This window comes from Zea mays, chromosome 5 (genome assembly GCF_902167145.1).
Source record: "Zea mays cultivar B73 chromosome 5, Zm-B73-REFERENCE-NAM-5.0, whole genome shotgun sequence".
Taxonomy (NCBI): Eukaryota; Viridiplantae; Streptophyta; class Magnoliopsida; order Poales; family Poaceae; genus Zea; species Zea mays.
In genome coordinates this window covers 30,301,473-30,326,519 of record NC_050100.1, presented here as the reverse complement: position 1 = coordinate 30,326,519, position 25,047 = coordinate 30,301,473, and the positions used below count along the sequence as shown (strand labels likewise).

General features: G+C 46.5%; 1 protein-coding gene and 1 pseudogene across 1 annotated transcript; one reads left to right on the top strand and one right to left on the bottom strand.

The window, feature by feature from the left end:
- Positions 1–555: 555 nt before the first annotated feature.
- Positions 556–4,046, bottom strand: LOC103626169 (pentatricopeptide repeat-containing protein At5g04780, mitochondrial). The gene has a single exon (XM_008646563.3). The coding sequence runs from the start codon at positions 3,982–3,984 to the stop codon at positions 1,195–1,197; it is 2,790 nt and encodes a 929-aa protein (XP_008644785.1). The 5' UTR covers positions 3,985–4,046; the 3' UTR covers positions 556–1,194.
- Positions 4,047–4,567: 521 nt separating this feature from the next.
- Positions 4,568–4,682, top strand: LOC111589358 (uncharacterized; annotated as a pseudogene).
- Positions 4,683–25,047: the final 20,365 nt, after the last annotated feature.

The following is a 25,047-nucleotide window of genomic DNA, read 5'->3' as shown; positions in this document are numbered from 1 at the left end:
GGTGGTTAAGGTTCGCAGCTGCCACCTCAGGGTTAGAGATTCTGGGCGGAGTTATGCCAATTGAGCTCCAGCAGGCTTTCGCGAAATTGCATCTGAGAAACAGGTGATAGAGAGTCTCCTCTCTTTGCCATAGACAGTTTTCGCAAGAATAGGAATCCAGTTCCATGTTTCTCCTTCTCAGCATATCTCTGGTGTTTAGCCTATTCTTGAGCCACAGCCTATAGAAGACTCTATGTTTAGGCTGATATTTGCTTTTCCATAAAAGTATGTAGATAGGGTGAATCTGCGTCTGTCCCATAAAAAATCTGTAAGCTTTTTGAGAAGAGAATCTGTAACACAGTTGATTTTTTTGTTTAGAAAACTCTGAACACTCGTCTTATTCAAAAATAAGAATTAGCTATTATTTATTTTGTTATGATTTGTTATATCATTTAAGGTAGTTTGTACTTAAGTTAAAACTTTATATTTTTAAATAAATATTTTGAATAAGATGAGTGGTCAAAATTTTCGAAAAAAAATCAACGGTGTCATATATTATATTTGTGAACGGAGGTATAGTATACCATGACTGAGATTGACGGCAGGTGTTTAAAGTACAAGTCATTTATAGTGACCTATAAGTATACCACGACTGATGGGTGTTAAAAGTACAATTGCGTATATGAGGCCAATGCTTATGTAAGAGGCCAATTGGCTGAATAAAAGCAGCTATAAACACATCTAGACTACTTGCTACCTGTAGATGAACAGCTGAACAGTGCGACTGTCATGAGTATCTACAGCATGGACCACTCGTAGTTGGTAAGATGAATGCCCATGGCTTTTCTTTTTATGGAAGCCTGTGAAACTTTTAAGACTTCCTGAATTGGCATCAACTGAGGACGCCACAGGAGCATACCCAACCTTGCACCCAATCACTAAGGTATTCATTGTAGCTTGTCCCTTTACAGTAAAAAGCTTTAGATTCACACATGAAGCTGGCCAAATTTGTTGCCTTGGGTCCCGCCTGGCCCGCGAGAGCAAACTGGATATACTTAGAAGTGTTGAATGCTTCAAGATGGTGGCATAGATTGTTGATACTAGCCATAACTGACAGTGCAAGTGTGTGCGCAAATGTTGCCAGGCCGATATTTGTGTTCCTAAACACAATTTTCATGGCATAGACGATCCACAATTTTAGCCAGCTCCCTTCTTTTACCATACATCTCTGCAGCTGCATGTACCATCCTTAAAATGGTGATAGGTGCGACCGTCTGAAACGATTATCTCCCGGCCCTTATCCCTTGAAATGAACTTGATGGATGAATGGCACTCCATGCACATCCTAAAATTCTTTGAGATGCGTATTGGCTGTTGACCAGATGTGGAGATAAGCCCGTAACACACTGCGATCTTCTCTGTGTGGTGGCATGACAGTGGGTCAACTTCTACATTGTAATAGGGGCCAATATCTTGAGGGGAGTACCCAGATTGCTCCATCCTGGTAGCTAAGTCTTCCCATGTACTCAAAATTGTATCAATTGCGGGATGTGACAAGTTTCCAGCCTCGAAAGGGTGCACAGTTGTACCATTGTATAACCAGCTGCATTGTCTCTCAACATGTAACCCTTGCTCTGTCATGGCATCCCTCACAGCCTTGGTGGAATCCCACAGGCCTGTGTCTGCATATATGTTCGAAAGCACCATGTAGTTTGAAGTATTATTTGGTTCAAGCTCGAAAAGAGCTTTTGCCGCCTTTTCCCCAATCTCTAGATTTGAGTACAGCTTACAAGCTTTAAGCACAGTCGACCACAGGCACGCATCCGGTTTAAGCGGCATCTTTTGGATAAGTGTTAGTGACTCCGCCAGTAGCCCGGCTGATCCCATGATATCAACCAAGCAAGTATAGTGCTTTAAAGATGGTTTTATGCCATATACATCTTCCATATTGTAGAAATAGCTCTGAGCTTCCTCCAACAGACCTTCTTGCTTACAAGCTGAAAGAAGTAAAATGAAAGTAATGTGATCCGGTTGAATACCTGACTGTTCCAGATAATTGAACAAATCTATAATATCCTTAGGCATCCTATGAAGCAAATAGCAACTCATCATTGCGTTCCATACTGCTACGTCCTTTGGAACCATGGACTTGAAGACCAACCTAGCATCCTCAATATTACCACATTTACCATACATATCTATCAAAGCACTTGCAAGAGTAGCTGGGTAACCACCAGGCCAGCATTTTATGATGTAGCTGTGCAGTTCTCTACCATATCCCAATGCCATTGTCATACCACACGACATAAGAGCTATGTGTATTGTTACCAAATTGGGATCAAAATTAGACTCGAGCATTTCAGCGAGCAGCCTCAGTGTTGCTTCTGGCTTCCTATTATGCTTGTAGGCTGCCAGCAGACTGTTCCATGTGACAACATTCTTATTCCTGATTTTCTGGAAGACATTAGCAGCAGACGTCATGTCGTCAGTCTTACCATAGAAGTCAACTAGTTTGCTTGAAACGTAGATGTTTGATGCCAAACCATTCTTTAAAGCATAGCAGTGTACTTCCTTCCCAAGACGATCTAACTTGAGGTCTGCCAATAATGAGAGGAGACCAGTAATGGTTGTGCCAGTTGGTTGAATTGGGCCACGATTATCAAGAAATGTCCAACCCTTTGCTTTTCCATCACTGGAACGCTGCATGTATCTGAAAGCTTCAAGTGCATCTGTGTAAAGGCCATGTTGATGCAAACCACAAATCAATGCATTCATTGAGACCACATTAGGCTTTAAGCCGACGTCAGCCATGCGTGAAAACAGTTCATATGTTTGTTCATTCTGACCCACTTTAGCATATGCAGCAATTAAAGTGTTATAGGTGACAATGTCAGGCTTCAATCCATCCTCCTGCATCAAGTCAAAAACATCCCAAGCTTTGTCCATCCTCCCCTCTCTGGTATATGATTGAACTAACTCATTCCACACATTGACATTCTTCTCCTGAATGGTGGAAAAGACAACTCTCGCATCATCAAATTCTCCGCACTCAGAGTACAAGCTAATCAAAGATGCTCCAACATACACATTGATCTTGATTCCACACCGCAAAACATAAGAATGCAGCTGCTTTCCAATGCCTAGTGCCTGCAAGCCAGCACAAGCAGGGAGAATACTAGCCACAGTCACCGCATCAGGCCTCTCACTCTCACACATCTCCAGAAAAACCTCCAAAGCCTCTTCATACAGTGCATTCTGCACACAGCCCGAGATGATGCAATTCCAAGAATTGACTCCCGGGTCGACACCTCTTTGCCGCATCTCGTCAAACAGATGCAGAGCAGCAACGAGGTCACCACTTCTTGCAAATCCAGACACCAGCGTGTTCCATGAGATCACGTCCGGGCGAACGCCGCTCTCTTGCATCTCTTCAAACAGGTCGAAGGCCTCTTCCAGCTCCCCAGCGTCGGCGTGCGCGCTGATGAGCGCGGTCCACGCCACGACGTCGCGGTCGGGCAGCGACGCGAACGCGGCGCGGGCGGAGGCCACGTCCCCCAGCGCCGCATACATGGCGACGATCGCGTTCCCGACAACGGGGTCCCCCGCTAGCTCGGCCCCGCCCTTGGCGGCGAGCGCATGCGCGGCGGATGCAAGGCGGGGCGCACCAAGGCCGGCGCAAGCGCGGAGCACCTGCGGGAGGAGGAACCTGTCTGGGGCGGCTCCCGCGGTGAGCATTGACGCAAACGCCTCGCACGCTGCGCCCCAGCGCCGCACGCGGACGCAGGAGCCAATCTCGCGCGCGTAGGAAGCGGCGAGGTCCCGCTCCTGCTCCCGAAAGGGCCGCGCGCGCGCGTGGCGCGGCGGCGCATGCCCCTGGGGCGTGCCGTTGAGAAGCTGGCAGTGGTACACGTAGGTCGATGGGTTATGAAGGGCAGTGCAGCGAGGCGACAAGGCGGTACGCGGGGGATGACGCGGCGACGGGGACGGCGGCGGCATGGTAGCCATGGTTTTTATGGCGTCAGTTCGGCTGAGCTCAGTGACTTTTTCATTTTCGGGTAGCGTACAGGTGAGTGTGTGGACTGTCCAGGATACTAGTTGGGCTTCATGGGCTGAGACAGTTTTGCTTTAAATGAGCCCGCAAGAGTGGCAAAATCTTATTGCGATTATCTTTTCCAGACGGTTTCAACCCCGATAGAAAGTGGACCCACGAATCAACAGAGGTGGAATTATTGATTTGTACTGATCATTTTTTCAACAAATAATGTGATTAAGTCCAAATACACTTTCAATCCTCTTTATATCTACTCCTATAAAGCAACACTGGTTTTTCATCATCGTCTCTTTTAAAAAAAAGTTCTTATACTTATTTCTATCCTAATTCACGGTCCAAACATCTCTACTAGGTTCTACCATTGTCATACATCGTCAAATAATGTGGGGTCGTTATCTTCTAGATGGGCTGTGAGAAAACACTCAAACCCAAAACGACACGAAGTCACACGCAACACAGTGCTCCTAGATAATACCATCTCGCTAGCTTAAGGAGGGCGAGTAGTCGAGCTAGCTAAGGGGCAAATCTTTTCAACTCATACCTCTCTCGACTTTTGGCTAAGATAAAATGCAGTATTTGCAGTTTAATATCTAGTATGTAGACCATATGTCCACTTTAATTTTAAATTTATTTTTTATAGAGAGGATCCACTTTAATTTTATTTTTTTTAAACAAATATGATTGGTATATCGTCGCAACACACGAGTATTGTACTAGTCCACTTTAATTCCTTTGATTTCTAGAATAATTGAATAATCCCAAATTCCTCTTAATCTCCATGGTTCTGAATAAACAGGACCTACTGAAAAAGACAACCATGCGTTATCATTGTTGTTTTTTCTTATACTTTTTTCGCGGTGAAGAGAGAGCTCTATTAGAGCAACTCGAAAAGGATGTTAAAAATTTTACCCCAAAAATTAATTATTAAGAGCTGGCTAAAAAATTTTAAGAGTGAATTATGATGGGTATTCCAACAGTTCCTTTAAATGTGACATGCAACGCAATCTATACAGTCGTCGGGAGACCGTGGATGATCTGATACGTTGAGGAATGGATTGGGGTGGGATGGAACACACCAAAATATAAGGGAGAGGAGGCTATGGATCCGGGACGCTAATTTTTTGGGAGAAGAATGAGAGAGCTGTTGGAGTAAGAAAAACCACTATTCTTGACTAATATCTGTTTTGGAGTTAGTTTACACGTTCTTTTGGAGTTGCTCTTAACTAGTCAAAGTGATGTGCAATTAATATTGATGGACCCTAAATGCGTATACCTCAACCAAACCGCAAAAACTGATAATTTGTCTAGTTAAATTTGCTAATTCATCTGTCAATTGGTACTCTCTTTACTTTTAGGCCTCGTTTGAGGACACTCAAAACCGACCGATTTTCACGGGACAAGCGGCCCACGAGCAAACACTACACGAGATCTCCATATCCGCATTTGGAGGCATATCCGCAGGTTTGCTGGCCCAGTGTACCCGTGGTTTCGATGGGCTAGGGTTCCACTCCTCTGATGGGCCGTCGTCGTAACATCTCTCACTCACCGCCCCCAGGTTGTTGTCTCTCTTGTCCTCGCCTCTGCGCTGTCACCAACTGTCGTCGTTGTCGCCACCTCTCTCGCTCATCGCCACTAGATTGCAAATGCTGAAGAAGGCGCCCTTGATGTTGGATCTTTTTTGGGCTTGGCCCATTTATTCAATAAACTCTATGGTGTGTAATGGTGGAGAACACCAATAGTACCATATTGGAAGTCCAAGGGTCTTTTGGCTTGACTTATATGGCGGGAATTATTCCACTTAATTTGAGAAGTCAAGAAATGGACAAGGGCGTGCCACACGCGCGCGCCGCCGCCGACCGGGTCGGGCTCGGGCCGGGCGTGGCGTGGCGTGGCAGGCATGCGGCGAGCGGGCGTGGTGTGGTTGTGTTAATTTTTAGCACTCATTAACCACGTGAGTTTCAACTCCGGGTTAAACCTTTCAGTTGTCTGTCTCTTCGTCAGCTGCATGCGAGACCCTTGTCCTTCAGCTGCCCGTCTCTTGGCGTGCAGCATGCGATTCAGAGTCACAGTCCAGCCGCAAGTGAGGATATTCCCATCTCGTGGCTCTGCGCGCACAGAGCAGCAAGAGGGCAGGTGCCTCTGAAGCCCTTGCCGTTCGAGACCTTGCACGGGGGATCGACAATTAGGTTTTTGGGGAGCGTCTACGCGACTGCCCAAAACATCTTCTTCCTGGCGACATGACAAGGGAAGCTGGACAAGGATCTGGATCATCAGAGCGCATGTGAGGGTATGATCAGTTTATTTCCTTACTGTTTTGCGTTCTGCAGATTATATATGTTTCGTATATTCATCTATGTTGTTTCATATGTAGCAATAATTTTATCTTATCTGTTCTGTCTTATTATAATATGTTATATATGTTTGTCTTAATTTTACAGTCATGCTGTTTATATTGCTATCTGTTTATTTTCAATTGTTCAGTCAGTTTATATGCTTATCGTATTTATATGATTTATATGATTCATATGCTTTGTGTTCTCATGATCTATATTGGTATGGATCAATTTGATATCACGATTTCTATGGTTAATTATCTTTTATATGTCATCATCATAATGTTAATTTATGGGATTTAAATGATATGGAAAATGTCTATAATTCTAACACTCCAAAAACCTAATGTTAGGCATTTTTCTGTCAGAGGTTTTGCTGCTGTGCTAAAGCCTGATCCTTTTGATGGTAAAAACTTCTTGATATGAAAAGCTAAGATGGAATTGTGGCTTACTGCAATGTCTTGTTTTCATGCCGCTGAGGGCAAGCCTGTCAACCTACCTCCTGAGGATGAGGCTAAGTTTAAGGTTGAATACAACCTCTTTCGAGGAGCAGTAATTAGCGCACTTGATACAAAATTCCAGAAAAGCTATATCATCCTTCCTACAGGGAAAGAGTTGTGGGATGCACTTGTTGGAAAGTTTGGAGTAACTGACACTGGTAGCGAGCTGTATCTCATGGAGCAGCTGTATGACTACAAGATGGTTGAGAACCGATCTGTAGTGGAACAGGCTCATGAGTTTCAGGCACTAGCTAAGGAACTCGAACTTTTTCCTTGTCCTTTGCCTGACAAGTTTGTGGCTGGCGGTATAATCGCCAAGTTGCCACCTTCTTGGAAGGACTTCGCTACCTCTCTCAAACATAAGAGACAAGAGTTCAATGTGGAAGAGCTCATTGGTACTCTCGATGTTGAGGAAAGGGCTAGAACAAAGGACAATGGAAAAGGTGTGGAGACCTCTACTGCTAATGTGGTGCAGAAGAGAAACTTCCACAAGTTTAACAAGAAGAAAAACCAGAACAAACAAGAGAATACAAATAAACCTGTTCAAACAACACAATTTAAAAAGAAGAACAACAATAACAAGGGAAAGGGAGGATGCTTTGTCTGTGGCAGTGATCAACATTGGGCAAGAGAGTGCCCTGATCGCAAGTTTACACAGGACAAGAAATTAGCTAATGTTGTAACCACTGAAACTGGAGATGGAACATCTGAGTATGGTAATTCTTTACCATTTGTTCTTTCAGTTTGTAATTCACCTGAGTGGTGGATGGACAGTGGTGCAAACGTTCATGTGTGTGCTGATGCCTCTATGTTCACTTCCCATCAGGTCGGGAGGTCTGGCGCCTTGTTAATGGGAAATGGGTCGCGTGCTCATGTTCTTGGTGTTGGTACGGTCATTCTGAAGTTTACTTCGGGAAAGACGGTGCCATTGAAGAGCGTGCAGCATGTGCCCTCTATCAAGAGGAATCTCGTTAGCGCTTCTATGCTATGTCGAGATGGATACAAAGTTGTTCTTGAGTCTAATAAATGTGTTGTGTCGAAACATGGTACTTTTGTTGGTAAAGGATATGACTGTGGAGGCTTGTTCTGCTTATCACTGCATGATGTGTGTAATAAAATGGTGAATTCTGTTCATTTTTCTGATGAGTCAGATTTATGGCATTCACGTTTTTGTCATGCAAGCTTTGGCTGTCTTATGCGGTTAGCAAATCTAAATCTAATTCCTAAATTTAACTTGGTCAAAAAGTCTAAGTGCCATGTGTGTGTTGAATCAAAACAACCCCACAAGCCTCACAAGGCTGCTGAGGCGAGGAATTTGGCACCTTTAAAACTTGTTCATTCTGATCTGTGCGAGATGAATGGAATTTTGACCAAAGGTGGTAAAAGATACTTTCTCACTTTTATAGATGACTCCACTAGATTTTGCTATGTGTATCTCTTAAAAACAAAAGATGAAGCGTTTAATTATTTTAAGACCTATAAAGCTGAAGTTGAGAACCAACTTGAGAGGAAAATAAAACGGTTAAGGTCCGATCGAGGTGGTGAATATTTCTCTAATGTGTTCGATTAGTTCTGCGTGGAACATGGTATTATTCATGAGAGGACACCGCCACTCTCACCACAATCCAATGGGATTGCTGAAAGGAAAAACCGCACTCTAACAGATTTGGTGAATGCCATGTTGAGTACAGCGGGATTATTCAAGGCATGGTGGAGTGAGGCGATTTTGACAGTGTGTCATGTCCTGAATAGAGTTCCAACAAATAACAAAGAGACCACACCATTTGAGGAATGGGAAAAGAGAAGATTAAATCTCTCATATTTGCGCACTTGGGGTTGCTTGACTAAAGTGAATGTGCCAATCAACAAAAAACGTAAACTTGGGCCTAAAACTGTTGATTGTATATTCCTTGGGTACTCTTTTCACAGCACTGGGTATAGGTTCTTAATTATAAAATCTGATGTGCCTGATATGTATGTTGATACTATCATGGAATCAAGAGACACAACATTTTTTGAGAATGAGTTTCCTATGAAGAATACACCTAGTGATATAAGTCATGAGACTATAATTCCCCATGAGCACGAACTGTCTATTCATATAGATCATGCTGAGGATCCTCACGTGCACATCCCTGAGGAGGATGACACTATAGTCACTCGAAAGAGCAAGAGACAGAGGGTTGCAAAATCTTTTGGTAATGACTTTATAGTGTACCTTGTGGAAGACACACCAACTACCATTAGTGAGGCATATTCCTCTCCTGATGCTGACTTATGGAAGGAAGCAGTAAGGAGTGAGATGGAATCTATTATGTCTAATGGAACTTGGGAGGTCGTTAACCGTCCTTATGGTTGCCAACCTATAGGCTGCAAATGGATCTTCAAGAAAAAGCTTAGGCCTGATGGTACAATCGAAAGGTACAAGGAAAGGCTTGTGGCCAAAGGATATACCCAAAAAGAGGGTGAAGATTTCTTTGATACCTACTCACCACTGGCTCGATTGACTACAATCCACACATTAATAGCCATGGTAGCCTCTTATAGTCTTATCATTCATCAGATGGATGTTAAGACAGCTTTCCTAAATGGAGAGTTGGATGAGGAGATCTACATGGATCAGCCAGAAGGGTTCATTGTGGATGGTCAAGAGAACAAGGTGTGCAGGTTGATAAAATCATTGTATGGCCTAAAACAAGCACCTAAGCAATGGCATGAAAAGTTTGATAATACTCTTACAACTGCTGGTTTTGCTGTAAATGAATCTGACACGTGTGTATACTATCGGTATGGTGGGGGTGAGTCTGTTATGCTGTGCCTTTATGTTGATGACATCCTGATCTTTGGATAAAATCTCAATGTGATTGAGGAAGTTAAAAATCTTCTATCGAGCAATTTCGAAATGAAAGATTTGGGAGAAGCTGATGTCATTCTTAACATCAAGCTTGTTAGAGAAGCTGATGGTGGGGTAACTTTGTTACAATCCCATTATGTGGAAAAGGTATTGAGTCGCTTTGGTTTTAGTGACTGTGATCCTGCTCCAACACCTTATGACCCTAGTGTGCTATTGAGAAAGAATCAGAGAATAGCAAGGGATCAATTGACATATTCCCAGATCATTGGCTCGCTCATGTACCTTGCAAGTGCAACAAGGCCAGACATCTCTTATGTTGTGAGTAAGCTGAGTCGGTTTGTGTCGAAACCAGGAGATGATCACCGGCGTGCTCTTGAGAGAGTGTTGCGGTATTTGAAAGGTACTATGACATACGATATTCATTATACTGGAAACCCAAAAGTGCTGGAAGGCTATTGTGATGCTAACTAGATTTCTGATGCTGATGAGCTTTATGCCACAAGCGGATATGTGTTTCTGTTTGGAGGTGGCGCTGTTTCCTAGAAGTCTTGCAAGCAGACTATCTTAACAAAGTCTACAATGGAAGCAGAACTCGCAACATTAGACACTGCTGGGGCTGAGGCCGAGTGGCTTCGTGATTTCCTATTGGACTTACCGGTAGTTGAAAAACCGATACCGGCTATTTCCATGAACTGTGACAATCAAACGGTGATTACAAAGGTTAACAGTTCTAGGAATAACATGAAGTCTACAAGGCATGTTAAGAGAAGATTGAAATCTGTCAGAAAGCTGAAAAACTCCGGAGTTATAACGATGGATTATGTCCACACTTCTAATAATCTAGCAGATCAATTCACTAAGGGTCTGTCAAGCAATGTGATAGAAAGTGCATCGAGAGAAATGGGTATGAGACCCATGTGAGATCTACTCTAGTGGTAACCTGCTCTATGTGATCGGAGATCCCGTGAAGTAGAGTGGAGAAACAAGCTAGGAGTAGATTGTGAGGAAAGATCCCTTCTTTAACTCATTTCTGATGCACATCTTTCCTATCTGTAAGGCAGGATGGTTTTTACCTTAATGTATTCCAAGAGTCTTATAAAGGTGAGATGTTGTCCTACAGAACATCTTCTGAGGAATACACCTATATGAGTCAGACTGTTGGTCACAGTCTATGGGACTTGGGTAATCCCTAAATACTCATGAAAGGCACTGAAGTGTGACTTATATGCTTCTAAACAGCGGGAATGCCCTTTTGCAGCCTAGTATCAGCAAAGGATTTGAGTGAATCTCACTTCGCACAAAACTGTCAATTCAAGGCTTAGTCCATTGTTCAGTTGTGAATGAGTGAAACTCTTATTCTAGATGGATGTTCAACTTAACAGTCTCCATCGAAACACTGGTATATCAAAGGATTGTGATTCTAATACTTCATCATTACAAACCCTAGAGTTTGGTGGGGATTGTTGGATCTTTTATGGGCTTGGCCCATTTATTCAATAAACTCTATGGTGTGTAATGGTGGAGAACACCAATAGTACCATATTAGAAGTCCAAGGATCTTTTGGCTTGACTTATATGGTGGGAATTATTCCACTTAATTTGAGAAGTCAAGAAATGGACAAGGGCGTGCCACACGCGCGCGCGCGCCGCCGCCGCCGGCCGGGCCAGGCTCGGGCCGGGCGTGGCGTGGCAGGCAGGCAGGCGGCGAGCGGGCATGGTGTGGTTGTGTTAATTTTTAGCACTCATTAACCGCGGGAGTTTCAACTCCGGGTTAAACCTTTCAGTTGCCTATCTCTTCATCGGCTGCATGCGAGATCCTTGTCCTTCAGCTGCCCGTCTCTTGGCGTGCAGCATGCGACCCTTCTCCTTCAGCTTCCCTCTACGAGAGGTTACGTAGGGGAGAACCCCTGTCACTTGGTACACGAGAACAGAACCATTTCAAAGTCACAGTCCAGCCGCAAGTGAGGATATTCCCATCTCGTGGCTCTGCGCGCACAGAGCAGCGAGAGGGCAGGTGCCTCCGAAGCCCTTGCCGTTCAAGACCTTGCACGGGGGATCGACAATTAGGTTTTTGGGGAGCGTCTACGCGACTGCCCAAAACATCTTCTTCCTGGCGACATAACAAGGGAAGCTGGACAAGGATCTGGATCATCAGAGCGCATGGGAGGGTATGATCAGTTTATTTCCTTACTGTTTTGCGTTCTGCAGATTATATATGTTTCATATATTCATCTATGTTGTTTCATATGTAGCAATAATTTTATCTTATCTGTTCTGTCTTATTATAATATGTTATATCTGTTTGTCTTAATTTTACAGTCATGCTGTTTATATTGCTATATGTTTATTTTCAATTGTTCAGTCAGTTTATATGCTTATCGTATTTATATGATTTATATGATTCATATGCTTTGTGTTCTCATGATCCATATTGGTATGGATCAATTTGATATCACGATTTCTATAGTTAATTATCTTTTATATGTCATCATCATAATGTTAATTTATGGAATTAAAATGCTATGGAAAATGCCTATATTTCTAACACTTGAACGATGTACGACGACGGCAAGAAGACGTGGAGCTTCCGGTGCATCTTCAATCTGGTGAGATCTTTACTTCTTTTCTCCCTTGTTGACTGCTGAAATTTCCTTTTATAGATCTGAGAAAAGGAAGGTGTTAGTCGAGAAGGACTCAAGCAGACACATAGGTCATCGCCGAGCACTGTAGGAGAGAAGTTGGATTGGTTCGCGACCTCATCGTCGAGCACCACAGTAGAGCATCCTGGATCGCACCCACATTGCATTCAAGTAGGTGCCACAGAAGCCGCCGGCGTGTCGTGCTCGTGGCTGCGGTGATCGCCGGTGGTCCAGGGAACACAACGATCGTAACTTGCGAGATAAGTTGATCGGGGACTTTGTATTCTATTTTTCTTCTTAGTTTTCTGACCACAAGAGTTTGGTGCTTATATATCACAGTGTTTACTCGCTTACAACTGGGCCCATAAAGGTGCCAAATATACTATGTAATACTGAGCGATAAACTAAAAAAGAACATGTTTGTTTGTTGTTGTCGAATATTGTCCTTCACTTCACCCATGTAGCTAGGTCGGCATGATGGGCGTGACATCTCCCTCCCCTTTAGACGTTGCTTGCACGCAAGCAACTGCATTAAGAGCTCATGTATGTAGAACATACCAATCCTCCCAGGTAGTTGTTGCAGCTGGAAGCTTGTGCCGCTGTACCAAAACATGTGGAACTGCTTTGCCTCCTTTTTTGATCAATCGACATTAGCTCAGGGGAGAGGTTGTGAGCACTTAAGTCGACTAGCACTTTGAAATTAGCAAACACAAGTGAGTAATCAGGAGTAAAAGCCTTGAATTGGGAGACATGAAAAACCAGATGTATCATACTTCCCTCTAGCATATGGAGCTTGTTGGGGGCCTTCTCCTTCCGAAGGTCCTCAAAAACATAATTAACCATTTGTTTTCAGCATAAGCTATTACAGAAAGCTTCGTCTTTAGGATATAAGCCTCTTCCTTATGATGAAGACACACAAGAGGAAGACGAGTCCAAAGAAGATTAAACGCCGAAGCTATCACCAGACGGAAAAGCTTCGACTCGCAACAAAGCAGAGGAATAATGATTGTCAGAGAGGAAATCTCCGGCCGGGTGGCGGAGTACACCCGCCTTAAATCCTAAGATGAGGAGGGGGCCTAAGCGTTTTGCTTGTTAGTTGGATGTAGGGATGAACACGCAAGAGTTTAAAGTGGTTCGGGCCGCCGGAGCATAACACCCTACTCCACTGTGTGTTGTATTACTTGAGTCTAAGCCTAAAGATTGAGCTTAAGTTGTGTCTTGAATCACTTGGGTCTATGTTGTAACGTTGCATTCCTCCCCTTTTATAGCTGAAGGGGGGCATGCACAAAGGTACTGAGCCCCGACATATGGGCCCAGGGACATAACGAATATAGCACTTGGAGCCACAAATGTTCGCCGCTGGAGCAATCTTCTCGTGCCCTGACATCCGAGATCTACGTATCCTTGGCGTGCAGGGGAAGCTTCTCGTATAAGGGATGGTGAGCACAGCGTGTTGCATGGCACGGGCGCAATGTTTGACAACAGACTGGACAGGCGCGTCGTCTGCAGGATGACCCTGACGCCATCTGCCAGCGGAGTGGACAGGACGCATTAAATGCTGAGAGGGCACATCATCTGTCAGCATGGTGGCAGGCCGCGTGTCCTCTCCGCAATAAATGCAGAGACCGCGTGACTTTAGAGGCCTTACGTCAGGGTCCGCCTGTTGGCTTATGTCATGGGCCACAAGCCATGCGGCAGCAACGGGTCTCCGCCTGAGCGAGGGAGCGTAAGCATGCAGGGCAAGGCTTGGACACGTGCCAGCATCGAACCTTCCTCATGCCGGGGTTCCCCCTGTCCCGGGACCTTGCTGTGGTCCGGATCTTACTTGGAGGGACCTGGGGCTCATCCGAGGGACCCAGCATGCCTTCTTGGGAGTCTTGGACCATAACCGAGGGTCCGGGTTGTGCGTACAGGGGTCCGGTGTTCCTCCATGGAGGTCTGGACCTAATGATGCATCCTGGGGTGCATCATCTTTCCTTGCCACGTGGTGCCCCTAGACCTGCCCATGTGGTGGGGTCGGGTGCCATTCTTCGTGCGGCCAAGAGACGTCGTACGTGTACAACGTCTTTATACTGTAGTAGGGGGTACCCCTGATTCAGGGTACCGACAGTGGCCTCCGGGCCCGCCTCAGGGGAGGATACGAGCCTGTAGGTGGGACCAGAGTCTGATTGGCGATTGGCCTGCTGCTCCTGCACGCCTGTTGATGCAATTACTGTCGGCCCTCCTATGGTCACGCTGACTGCCACGCTTGTTCCCCGGTTGACTGGCCCGTGACCTTCGTACTTAATGTCATCGTTGGGCCATGCGCGGGGTGCCTCGAGTCGCTGCACTGGTTCTGAAAACTTATCTTTTTAGTCTTCTGTGACGGCCCCGAGGAGACATGGTATTGGCGCGAGCGGCGGTGTGATTTTTCCGCACCCAGTAACCGGCACGCCGGTTGCATGACATGTGGGCCTGGGCCCCCTTGTTGGACCGCTGGTTGCAGCAAAGCTGAGGGGGCGTACAACCACGGGGCGGTTGCACGCTTTCTACGCGGCGATTCGCCTTCCTGACCGCTGGTTGCGGCAAAAATGAAGGGGCGCATAACCACGAGACGGTTGCACGCTCCTTATGCGGCGGTTTGCCTTCTTCGTGCTTCGAGCCAGCCTGTATGACATGTGGGGCCTGGCCCCCGTGTCATAGGGTGGGAACCCTGGTGCGCATCGGGGGAGACTTTGCCTGTGACGCTTCGGGGCGCAAGTGGGGAAATCTGTCTTTAAAAGGGGTCCATCCCCCAGGCAGTAGCCATGCCTCGCTCCTCTCGCATTCATCGCGCCCTTTCGCCTTCTGGGCCTCTGGATGGGGCGCACCGGTGTTCACTGGAGGGATCCACGTCAGGGCCACCCCCTCCGACGGTCTCACCGCCGAGGAGCTCGCGCTCTTCGTTTCCTGCGCGGTGGTGCTGCCGATCTTGTCTTCTTCTTGCTGCTGTTGAAGGAGCGCGACCTCGTGGGGGTTGGTGCTCTTCTGCCATCGCTCGGCTTCAAGGATTTTCATCATGCAGCCCGGCTGCAATCTCCCGCCAGTGGTCATCTACAAGGATGACCACCAGCCTTGTGGTGGAGAGAAGCAAGCCGGGCTGCGGCCTTCCCCTGCCCTCAGCTTCAAGGATGTTCATCATCCTCGCTGGGGTGGAAGGCGAGTCGAGTTGGGGTCCTACCTTCCGCATGGGCTGGTGACCCGCTTCTTCCTCCAGCATTCGGGGGAGAAGGACGTTCACCAGCCTTGCGGAGGAGGCGAACTTCGGCTACGCGGGGCCGGCCGGCTGCAGGCGCCGTCAGCTGTCGCGTGTCCGGCTTCTTGGCTTGGATGGCTTCGGTGCCGCCTCCAACGCTGCCTCCTGCCGCTTGGTCGGGGCGTGGCTGTCCGTCCACCGCACGGGCGATGGTCGCACCGTGCGCATGTTCGCCACAACCGCGGTGTCTCCCGCGCCGCCGGCTGTACTGTCCTGACACCGTCCGGGGGTCGTACAAGGCGTCATACGCCGTGGGGGTGGCGACCGCGTTTTTGGATGGTCTTGTCCTCACTCCCGTAGGAGGACGGGAGCGAGGACCTCTTCGCGTGTGCTGAGGCGGCCGCCATCGTCGATAAGCCACCGGTGCGGAGGTGGCCGCTGTCGTTGGTGCTGAGGTGGTCGCCATCGCTGGTGAGGCTGCCCACTGCAGAGGTGGTTGCCTCCGCTGGCGAGACCATCAGTGCCACCTGCCGCCGAGCCTCCAACTCTTTGGCTTTAATGGCCTCGTTGTCGCCCCCCATAGGAGGACGGGGGCGAGGACCTCTTCGCAATGGCGCACGCATTGAGACGGCCATTACTACTGTCACGCCGTCTTGGAGGATTCCGCAAGGGCAGGAGCCGCAGACTTCCAATGCGACCCTGCTAGCGTCAAGTAGTTTATATTTGCAGAGTAGAGATGGAACTAGGATTCCTCTTGAAGGCGGATGTAATATTTTTGCTTTATGTAAGGTGCTTTTGAGTACTATTTATCAAGCAGTGTTTGCACTTATCTGTGTACCGCCTGTTCCTGCTATGTGTGATGTTGTTGACTCCTCCCTGGTTCCTGGCCCCCACCTGGGATGCAGGCTTGATGTGTCGAGGTTGGATACCAGCATATCTGAAAGGTTGTCAATAACTCTCGAGAGGCAGCCTTGGCCAGGATCTGGATCTGTACACAACTTTAGCCAGCGAGCGTTAGTAGTACACCCATATGGTCCCCTGTCTGATATTAGTCATCCTTTGATATATGCTCGGGACTCGCAGGGTTTAGTCCGGGTGGCCAAGTTGTGTGTTCGGACCCCCTTGGGTCGCGGCTCTAGATACTAGGACATTTGTCACAGAGTGGTGGAGCGTGCAGGCCCATGGTACGGGACCAGGCTGAGTGGCTACACGGGCTCCGGACCACCCCAGGAGACAAATGTCCATTCTCTAGTTCCGGACCCCAGGTTATCGGACTCACAGGACTTATAGCTCCAAATACTAGGTACCCGTCACGGAGTGGTGGAGTGTGCAGGCTTTCAGGTACGGAACCAGGCTAAGCGGCCACACAGGCTCCGGACCACCCCATGGAACGGGGTCCCGTTCTCTAGAGCCGGCTCCCAGGCTGTCGGACCTCCCAACTTTCGTAAAGGAGGTCCTAAACTGCGAGCCTGGCTGCTCAATTTAGATGTCGTCATGTCAGGACAGATGGGAACCATGCGGGTGGGTTAGATAAAAGGTATTATCTGAAAAACTGCAAGGTAAGACCATGGAGCAGCAAGATGGAAATATCATAGGGGCACGACTGGAGGGGTAGTTTTTCTTTATAACTTATCATGCATGGGTGCAGACCAACAGGCCGGGCTTATGGGGACGGACCCCACCGGGTTGGCGTACACGTATGTGTTACCTAGTTACAAAAGGGAAACAAATTTGACCCCTCAGACTTGCTCCTATGGATAGAACTTACAGAGATGCTCCGGCACCGGGGTGAGGCACTCCTTCAGTCGTAGCTAGACGGTTGCGCTCGGGTCGGCGCATTCCCGTTACCTTGAAGGGTCCTTCCCAGCTGGGGGGAGTTGTGGAGCCCTTCTTGGTTTGGTACTTACCATAAGACTAGGTCCCGACCCTGGGTCTCCATCTGCATTTGATGAGGGAGCCCTCGGCTTCGGCTGTGGCCATTCCTGCATGAACCTGTCAGAAGTTTGGACCCGCAGGGAATCCAGAAGGGTTTCCAGGGGAAGGCAGGCTTTAGCTCCATAGACCGGGGAGCACGGGGTCCCTCTGGGGGTCCGTCTAGTTGTCTCCACCAGAGTAGGAGCCTCCGGCAAATTGGTGTCTCTTGCCTTGCTTACAAAACACTTGGGAACAAGAATGAGGAAGGAAGAAAGCGATCCAAGAACAAGAGCTCAAAGAACACGAGCAAAACTCTCTCTCTAGTCACTATTTGTTTGGAGTGGAATCGGGACTTGGAGAGGCTTTGATTCTATTGAATTGTGTCTTGTATTGATTGCACTAGCTCTTGTATTGAATGTGAAGTCTAAAAAACTTGGATGCCTTGAGTGGTGGTGGTTGGGGGTATTTATAGCCCCAACCACCAAACCAACCATTGGGGAAGGCTGCTGTCGATGGGCGCACCGGATAGTCCGGTGCGCTAGCCACGTCACCCAACTGTTAGGGTTCTGACGGTTTCGACCATTGGAGCTCTGACAACTTGGGGCACCGGACAGTTCGGTGTCGCATCGGACAGGCGTTGTTCACTGTCCGGTGCGCCTTCTGGCGCTGCTCTGACTCTACGCGAACTGTCCGCACACTTTTCACGCTGCAGGCGACCGTTGGAGTCGACCGTTGCGCTTCTTAGCCGTTACTCCGCTGGCACACCAAACAGTCCGGTGACCCACCGGACAGTCCGGTGAATTATAGCGGAGCGGCTCTCCAAAAACCCGAAGGTGGCAAGTTTGAAGTCGTTCAGCCCTGGGCACCGGACACTGTCTGGTGGCACACCGGACAGTTCGGTGCGCCAGACCAGGGTTCTCTTCGGTTTCTTTTGCTCCTTTCTTTCTAACCCTAAGTTGTATCTTTTTATTGGTTTGTGTTGAACCTTTAGCATCTGTAGAATATATAATCTAGAGCAAGCTAGTTAGTCCCATTATTTGTGTTGGGCATTTCAACCACCAAAATCATTTAGGAAAAGGTTTGACCCTATTTCCCTTTCAACTACAAAGGCCTTGACCCCTGCTTCTATTAAGAAAGCTACCGAAGCTGCCAAGGGCCAGGCCGAAGATGAAGCCGAGCCTACAGTGCCCATTGAGGCGAAGGCTGTCACGCCTGAAGACAAAGCTGATCAGCAAACTACGGATACCAGCTTGACAGCAGGGCAAGATATGGTAGAAAAAGCAAAATCTCCTGCCCTCGAAGCCCCAACCGAAGCCGTTGATTACATTTATCGACATGCTTCGGGGAAGAAATTGTCCGAAGATGAAATCGTGGAAGCAAGACATTATGCTCAAAAACTGAAATATCTGAAAGGAGCCTTAGTGTTTAACAACAGTAATGAAGATGATTTCCTATAATGTCTCCTGGACAACAAAGAAATATCCGTTTGCCGGGAGATAGCTAAAAGTATGGGATTTCCGAAACTTGAAGAAGGCCTTTCGGTTATGTCGAAGGATGATCTTGCTGATAGCTTGGCGTACAACAGTGTAAAGGTATAGAAGTTAACTTTGAAGTTGGGAATGAATTATTTTATTTGTTATGCTCAATTCTTTCCTCCTCTTTGCAGGGCTTAATTCTTAGTAATGCCCTGAGGGCACAGAAGAACGTTGAAGACGAAGGTTATACAATGGCTCTTAACAACCTTCGTTCAGAGGTGATTGAACTGAGAAACAAAGGTCTGGAAAAAGACAAAATTTTGATTTCCTTGATGAACAAAGTAAAGGAAGATGAAGCTAATTACAATGCTCAGGCCGAAGCCCAGAAAACCGAGATTGAAGACCTTCGGAGACGACTGGCCGAAGCTAATGAAAGGTGTGCGCTCGCACAGGCTAACCAAGAAATCAGTGAATACTGGAAAAATAAGTTAGAGAAAAATGTTGAAGAACTTTGCAAATCCAAGGAAAGGTGCTTTGGGAAATCCTTAGATTGCGTGAAAAAAATTAAAAACTAACTTCGCCTGGTGCCTACTCTTCTGAAGAAAATTTCATATGAGGCGACCCCGAAAGCGTTGTTGAATGGATAAGTGAAGAAGCTAAAGCTTTCGAGGAAATCTTAAATGATTGCAGGGATATTTGTGCGTTTTCCGGTGCGCGGGGGATCTTAGCTATTCTGGAGAAGACCGGATGTGATCATGTTAAGGCTATAGCCTAGGTCAAAGCTGCCTTCTCCATAGCGGATACGAAGGATCCTTCAGCCGAAGCAACTTTAATGGGCGGGAAATTTTATAACGATGTCTGGGTGAACGGTGGCCGAGAGCTGGCCCACGAGATTATAAAAAAGAATGAAAAAGACACCCATGACGCCCGGGCTGAAGCAAAGCGAGCTGAAGAGGCTGCAGAACGCGAAAGACATATATGTATTATTTTTTGATTTTTTAGCTTCGGTATTTGCTTTGTGGCTTCGGACTAATCAATTTATCTGCTTCGGCTGAACTATCCCCACCGCCAGAACCGTACGATCCCCTAGCTGATCTAGAAATGAAGGAAGCACTGAACATTATAAGCATGGCAGACTCCATTATTGATGAAGTCGTCGATAAACTTTTGAACGAAGTTGCGGAAAAGTTCTTAGAGAAGGATAGATTTCATTGTAATAATATTTTGAAATGCTTGATGTATGGGACAATGGAATGAACATTAAGCTTCTATTGTAACAAAACTATGTGACATTTGATGTATGTAACATTGAATCGAATATGTAAATTATTGTAATTTATTTCTTTGCGATGCATGAAATTTACACACATACCGTTTTTGAGCCTTCGGCGAAAAAACAACTTCCCTTCTTTTCATGCTTCGTAAAGAAAGAGATCCCTTCTTATGACAAGGCTGATAAAACTGTATTTCCCAAAGCTTACTTCGTGCCTTAGCACATTTTCATTTTGACGAAGCATTTGCCGAAGATTGGCTTCGTATTCGATTCTTGTGCCGTTAATGCAATATGATGTATGATGTAATGTTATGCGAAATGATGTGATGATATGATGCAACATGATGAAGATGCCGAAGATACACACCCACACGCCCACACTGGAACACACAAGCTCTGCATCCCCTTAGGAATGACTTTTGAGCTTCTTCACCTTCTATTTCGGTGATATAAGTTCTATATCCCCTTAGGAACGTCTTTTGAACTTCTTCGCCTTCTATTTCGGTGGTATAAGTTTTGCATCCCCTTAGGAATGACTTTTGAACTTCTTCGCCTTATATTTCGGCGGTATTTGGCTCTGCATTCCCTTTGGAACGACTTTTGAGCAGAAAACTTACACTGTGCTCCCTTAGGAACGACTTTTTGTAGCTTCGTCAATTTTGGCTCTGCATTCCCTTAGGAATGACTTTTGAGCAAAAAACTTACGCTGCGCTCCCTTAGGAACGACTTTTGTAGCTTCATTTATGTTGGCTCTGCATTCCCTTAGAAATAACTTTTGAGCTTTGTAAATCTGTGAAGAAGATATATTTCATTCTGGTACAGGCAGAATTATTACAAGAAATTAAAACTAAGTTTTCATTGCTTGTTCCTTGTACAGAAAGCAAAATGTCATAGAAAATAAAAGTATTTCAGAAGTAGGATATTGCTCATTATATGTGCTTTGATTCTGGTACAGTGTTGTTGACTGTACGAGCTTCGGACTCCTCCCTGAAGTCACGTTGTTGCTGGGAGTGCTGACGCCCTTCTGCTACTAGCTTCGGGTATAAGTAGGTTGCAATGGTGGTGGCAGTGGAAGTTGAGGCCAGGAAGCTTGTGAATGGCTTGCCAAAGCAAAAGAAGCTGCAGGTTGATTGTCCACATACTCTGGTATGTAGGGAGAGTGGCACGAAGCAGTATGTAAGACCTGCTTCGGCTGATTCTGCCGGGTGTCTGCTTTGGCGATCTCTTTTTGCTTTTGAATGGTAATCTAACACGTTCTTGTCGTGTGGCCCTTGTCTTCACCACAGAATAAGCAATAGATTTTCCTGGGCTGATCCCCATATCTTCCTTCGAAGCCCCTACCGCCTCGGCTCCTTGGAGCTGGTGGCCTGAAGGAGCTTTGCTGCTGTCCTGAAGACTGTGAGCTGTGTTGTGGCCTCTGAAACTGGCCTCCTTTGTCATCGTTCTGACTGGAGCTGTGGATTGATCTGACATGCCTAGGGTGAATTCTTCCTCCGAAACCCCTAGTCATCTCAGAAAATCTATAAGCTTCCTCCCTTCTTTGGCGGAAGTCATTGTCAGCCCGGATGTACTCATCCATTTTCTGAAGCAGCTTCTCCAGAGTTTAGGGGGGTTTCCTGGCAAAGTATTGAGCCGTAGGCCCTGGCCAAAGACCTTTGATCATGGCCTCAATGACGATTTCATTGGGCACCGTGGGCTCTTGTGCTCTCAGACGCAAGAACCTTCGGACATATGCCTGAAGGTACTCCTCATGGTCTTGAGTGCACTGGAACAAAGCCTGAGCAGTGACTGGCTTCGTCTGAAACCCTTGAAAACTGGTGACCAGCATGTCCTTAAGCTTCTGCCATGACGTGATTGTCCCTAGCTGGAGAGAAGAGTACCATGTCTGGGCCACACCTCGGACTGCCATGACGAAGGACTTCGCCATGACTGCGGTATTGCCACCGTACGAAGATATAGTTGCTTCGTAGCTCATCAGGAACTACTTCAGATCTGAGTGCCCATCATACATGGGGAGCTGAGGTGGCTTGTATTATGGGGGCCATGGGGTAGCCTGCAGTTCTGCTGATAGAGGAGAAGCATCATCAAAAGTAAAATTTCCATGATGGAAATCGTCATACCAATCATCATCATTGTAGGAATTGTCTTGACGAAGTTCTCTTTGTGGAGGTTTTCGGTCCTGGTCATCTTGAGTAAGATGACATATTTCTTCAGCAGCTTCATCGATCTTCTTCTGTAGATCGGAAAGACGAAGCATCTTCTCTCTCTTCCTTTCGACCTGCTGATGGATAGCTTTGAGATCCCTTATCTCCTGGTCCAGCTCCTCCTCTTGGGGTGTTGGACTTGTGGCTTTCCTCTTTTGAGTTCGAGCTTCGCGCAGTGTGTCCTGGTTGACGTCCAGTGGCTGCAGTGCAGCCCCTAGTGAGAGCACCTAGAGGGGGGGGGGTGAATAGGTGATCATGTAAAATCAAACACTAAATAGCCACGGACTTGATTATTGAAGTGTTAGTTAAATCAAGTGGCTATGAACATGCTCGTGCGAACAAAACAATCACAAGAAGCAACACACAAGACACGCGATTTTTATCCCGTGGTTTGGCTAAGTAACACTTGCCTACTTTCACGTTGTGGCGTCCCAATGGACGAGGGTTGCACTCAACCCCTTTCAAGCGATCCAATGATCAACTTGAATACCACGACTTTCTTCCTTATAGTCTTTCTCCCGTTTGCGAGGAATCTCCACAATTTGGAGCCTCCCGCCCTTACAATGATGATCACAAAAGAAACACAGAAGTAAGGGAGGAGAGAAACACACACAAGACTCAATTATGTAGCACAACCACGCACACAAGTGAAGAAGTGAGCACACAAACACAGCGCGAGGAGTTTACAACTCGAAAGTGCTCAAATCTCAAGAACTATGATCCGATTGCGTGAATGCAGAGTCTAGGTGCCTTAGGATGTTTCTTGTAAGCTTGGTTATCTCCTCCATGCGCCTAGGGGTCCCTTTTATAGCCCCAAGGCAGCTAGGAGCCGTTGGAGACCAACTTGGAAGGCATTTCTTGCCTTCTGTCGAGTGGTGCACCGGACAGTCTGGTGCACCACCGGACAGCCACTGTTCATGTCCAGTGCGCGATCTCCTTCCATATCTAGCGCAGCCGACCGTTGCTCCTCCAGGCCCATTGGCGCACCGAACACTGTCTGGTGCACACCAGATAGTCCGGTGTGACCAACTGATCGTTGGAGCGAGACACGCGTCGTCCGTAGATTGCGCAACCGACCGTTGGCCACGAGCGTCGTTGGCTCACCGAACAGTCCGGTGCACCATCGGACAGTCCGGTGAATTTTAGCCACTTCGCCTTTTTCATTTCCCGACACCAACGAGTTAGTCGCGGATGACTCACCGGACAGTCTGGTGCACCACCGGACAGTCCGGTGATTTATAGCCGTACAACTCCGTCGATTCCCAAGAGCTTCTAGTTCACCGTCGGCCAGCCTGGGGCACCGGAGTTGGCTGCACACATCCAACTCTTTCCCTTTTCTTTTCTCCTTCTTTTGTCACTGTTTCTAGTACTTAGACAAACACATTAGTATTCAAAAACAATGTACTAAGTCTAGAAACATACCTTGTAATATGATTTGTATTTCTCACTTTGTTTAGCCCATAAGAACTTAGTCAATTGTGTTGGGCATTTAATCACCAAAACATTATAGAAATGGCCCAAGGGCACATTTCCCTTTCAATCTCCCCCTTTTTGGTGATTCATGCCAACACATCAAAAAGCAACAAAAGAAGTGCAACATCAATGCAAATGAAGACCAAATTCTCTTTACTTAGGATTTAGCATATTTGGATCATTCTTTGCCACCACTTGATTTGTTTTTGCAAATCAAATTCATTTTCCTATCTCTAAGTTAAACACGGTTGTTTGGGCACATAGAGAGATATTCCAAGAGTAAAATTAATCAAGTGCCAAAAACTCCCCCATAATCAAAATTCTCCCCCACAAGAGACCAAATTTTGCAATAAGAGTATTTTGAGCAAAGCACAAATTCTTACTCTATTATTTTCAAAAATTCACAAGTGGTTGGCTGATCCATTTCGCTTTGGCGTTAATTTTTCCCCTTTGGCATTAAGCACAGAAACGGGATCATTCTTGGCCCTTTAACCCCATTGCCTCACCAAAAGTGTCAATTAAGAGCAAAAAAGGCAATGAGAGCATAAGTATGAACTTGGAATTAAATACACTAATACCGGAGTGCAGTGGAAGTCTTTGCATCGTCCAAGTTCAGTTTCCCTTTCAATGTACCTTTGAGACTACATCAGGTGTACTTAAACAAACATGTTAGTCTCAAAGGATCAAGTTGTAGCACATCTCCCCCTAAATATGTGCACCATTTGCAAATGGACTTGTGAGGTCCGGGGAGGATTTGTACAACTTGAGCACCATAAATATACAACGAATAATGTAAATGCTCAAAGTAACATGATCAAAGGCATAGAACACATGTATGCTATAGATCAATCCAAGTTACGTGAATCTAAGACATTTAGCTCACTTCGCAACCTGCAAAATGTTTTCTCATCCAACGGCTTGGTGAAGATATCGGCTAGCTGGTTCTCGGTGCTAATATGATAAATATCAATATCTCCCTTTTGTTGGTGATCCCTCAGGAAGTGATGCCGGATGTTTATGTGCTTAGTGCGGCTGTGTTCAACAGGATTATCCACCAAGCGGATTGCACTCTCATTGTCGCATAGGAGTGGGACTTTGCTCAGATTGTAGCCAAAGTCCCGGAGGGTTTGCCTCATCC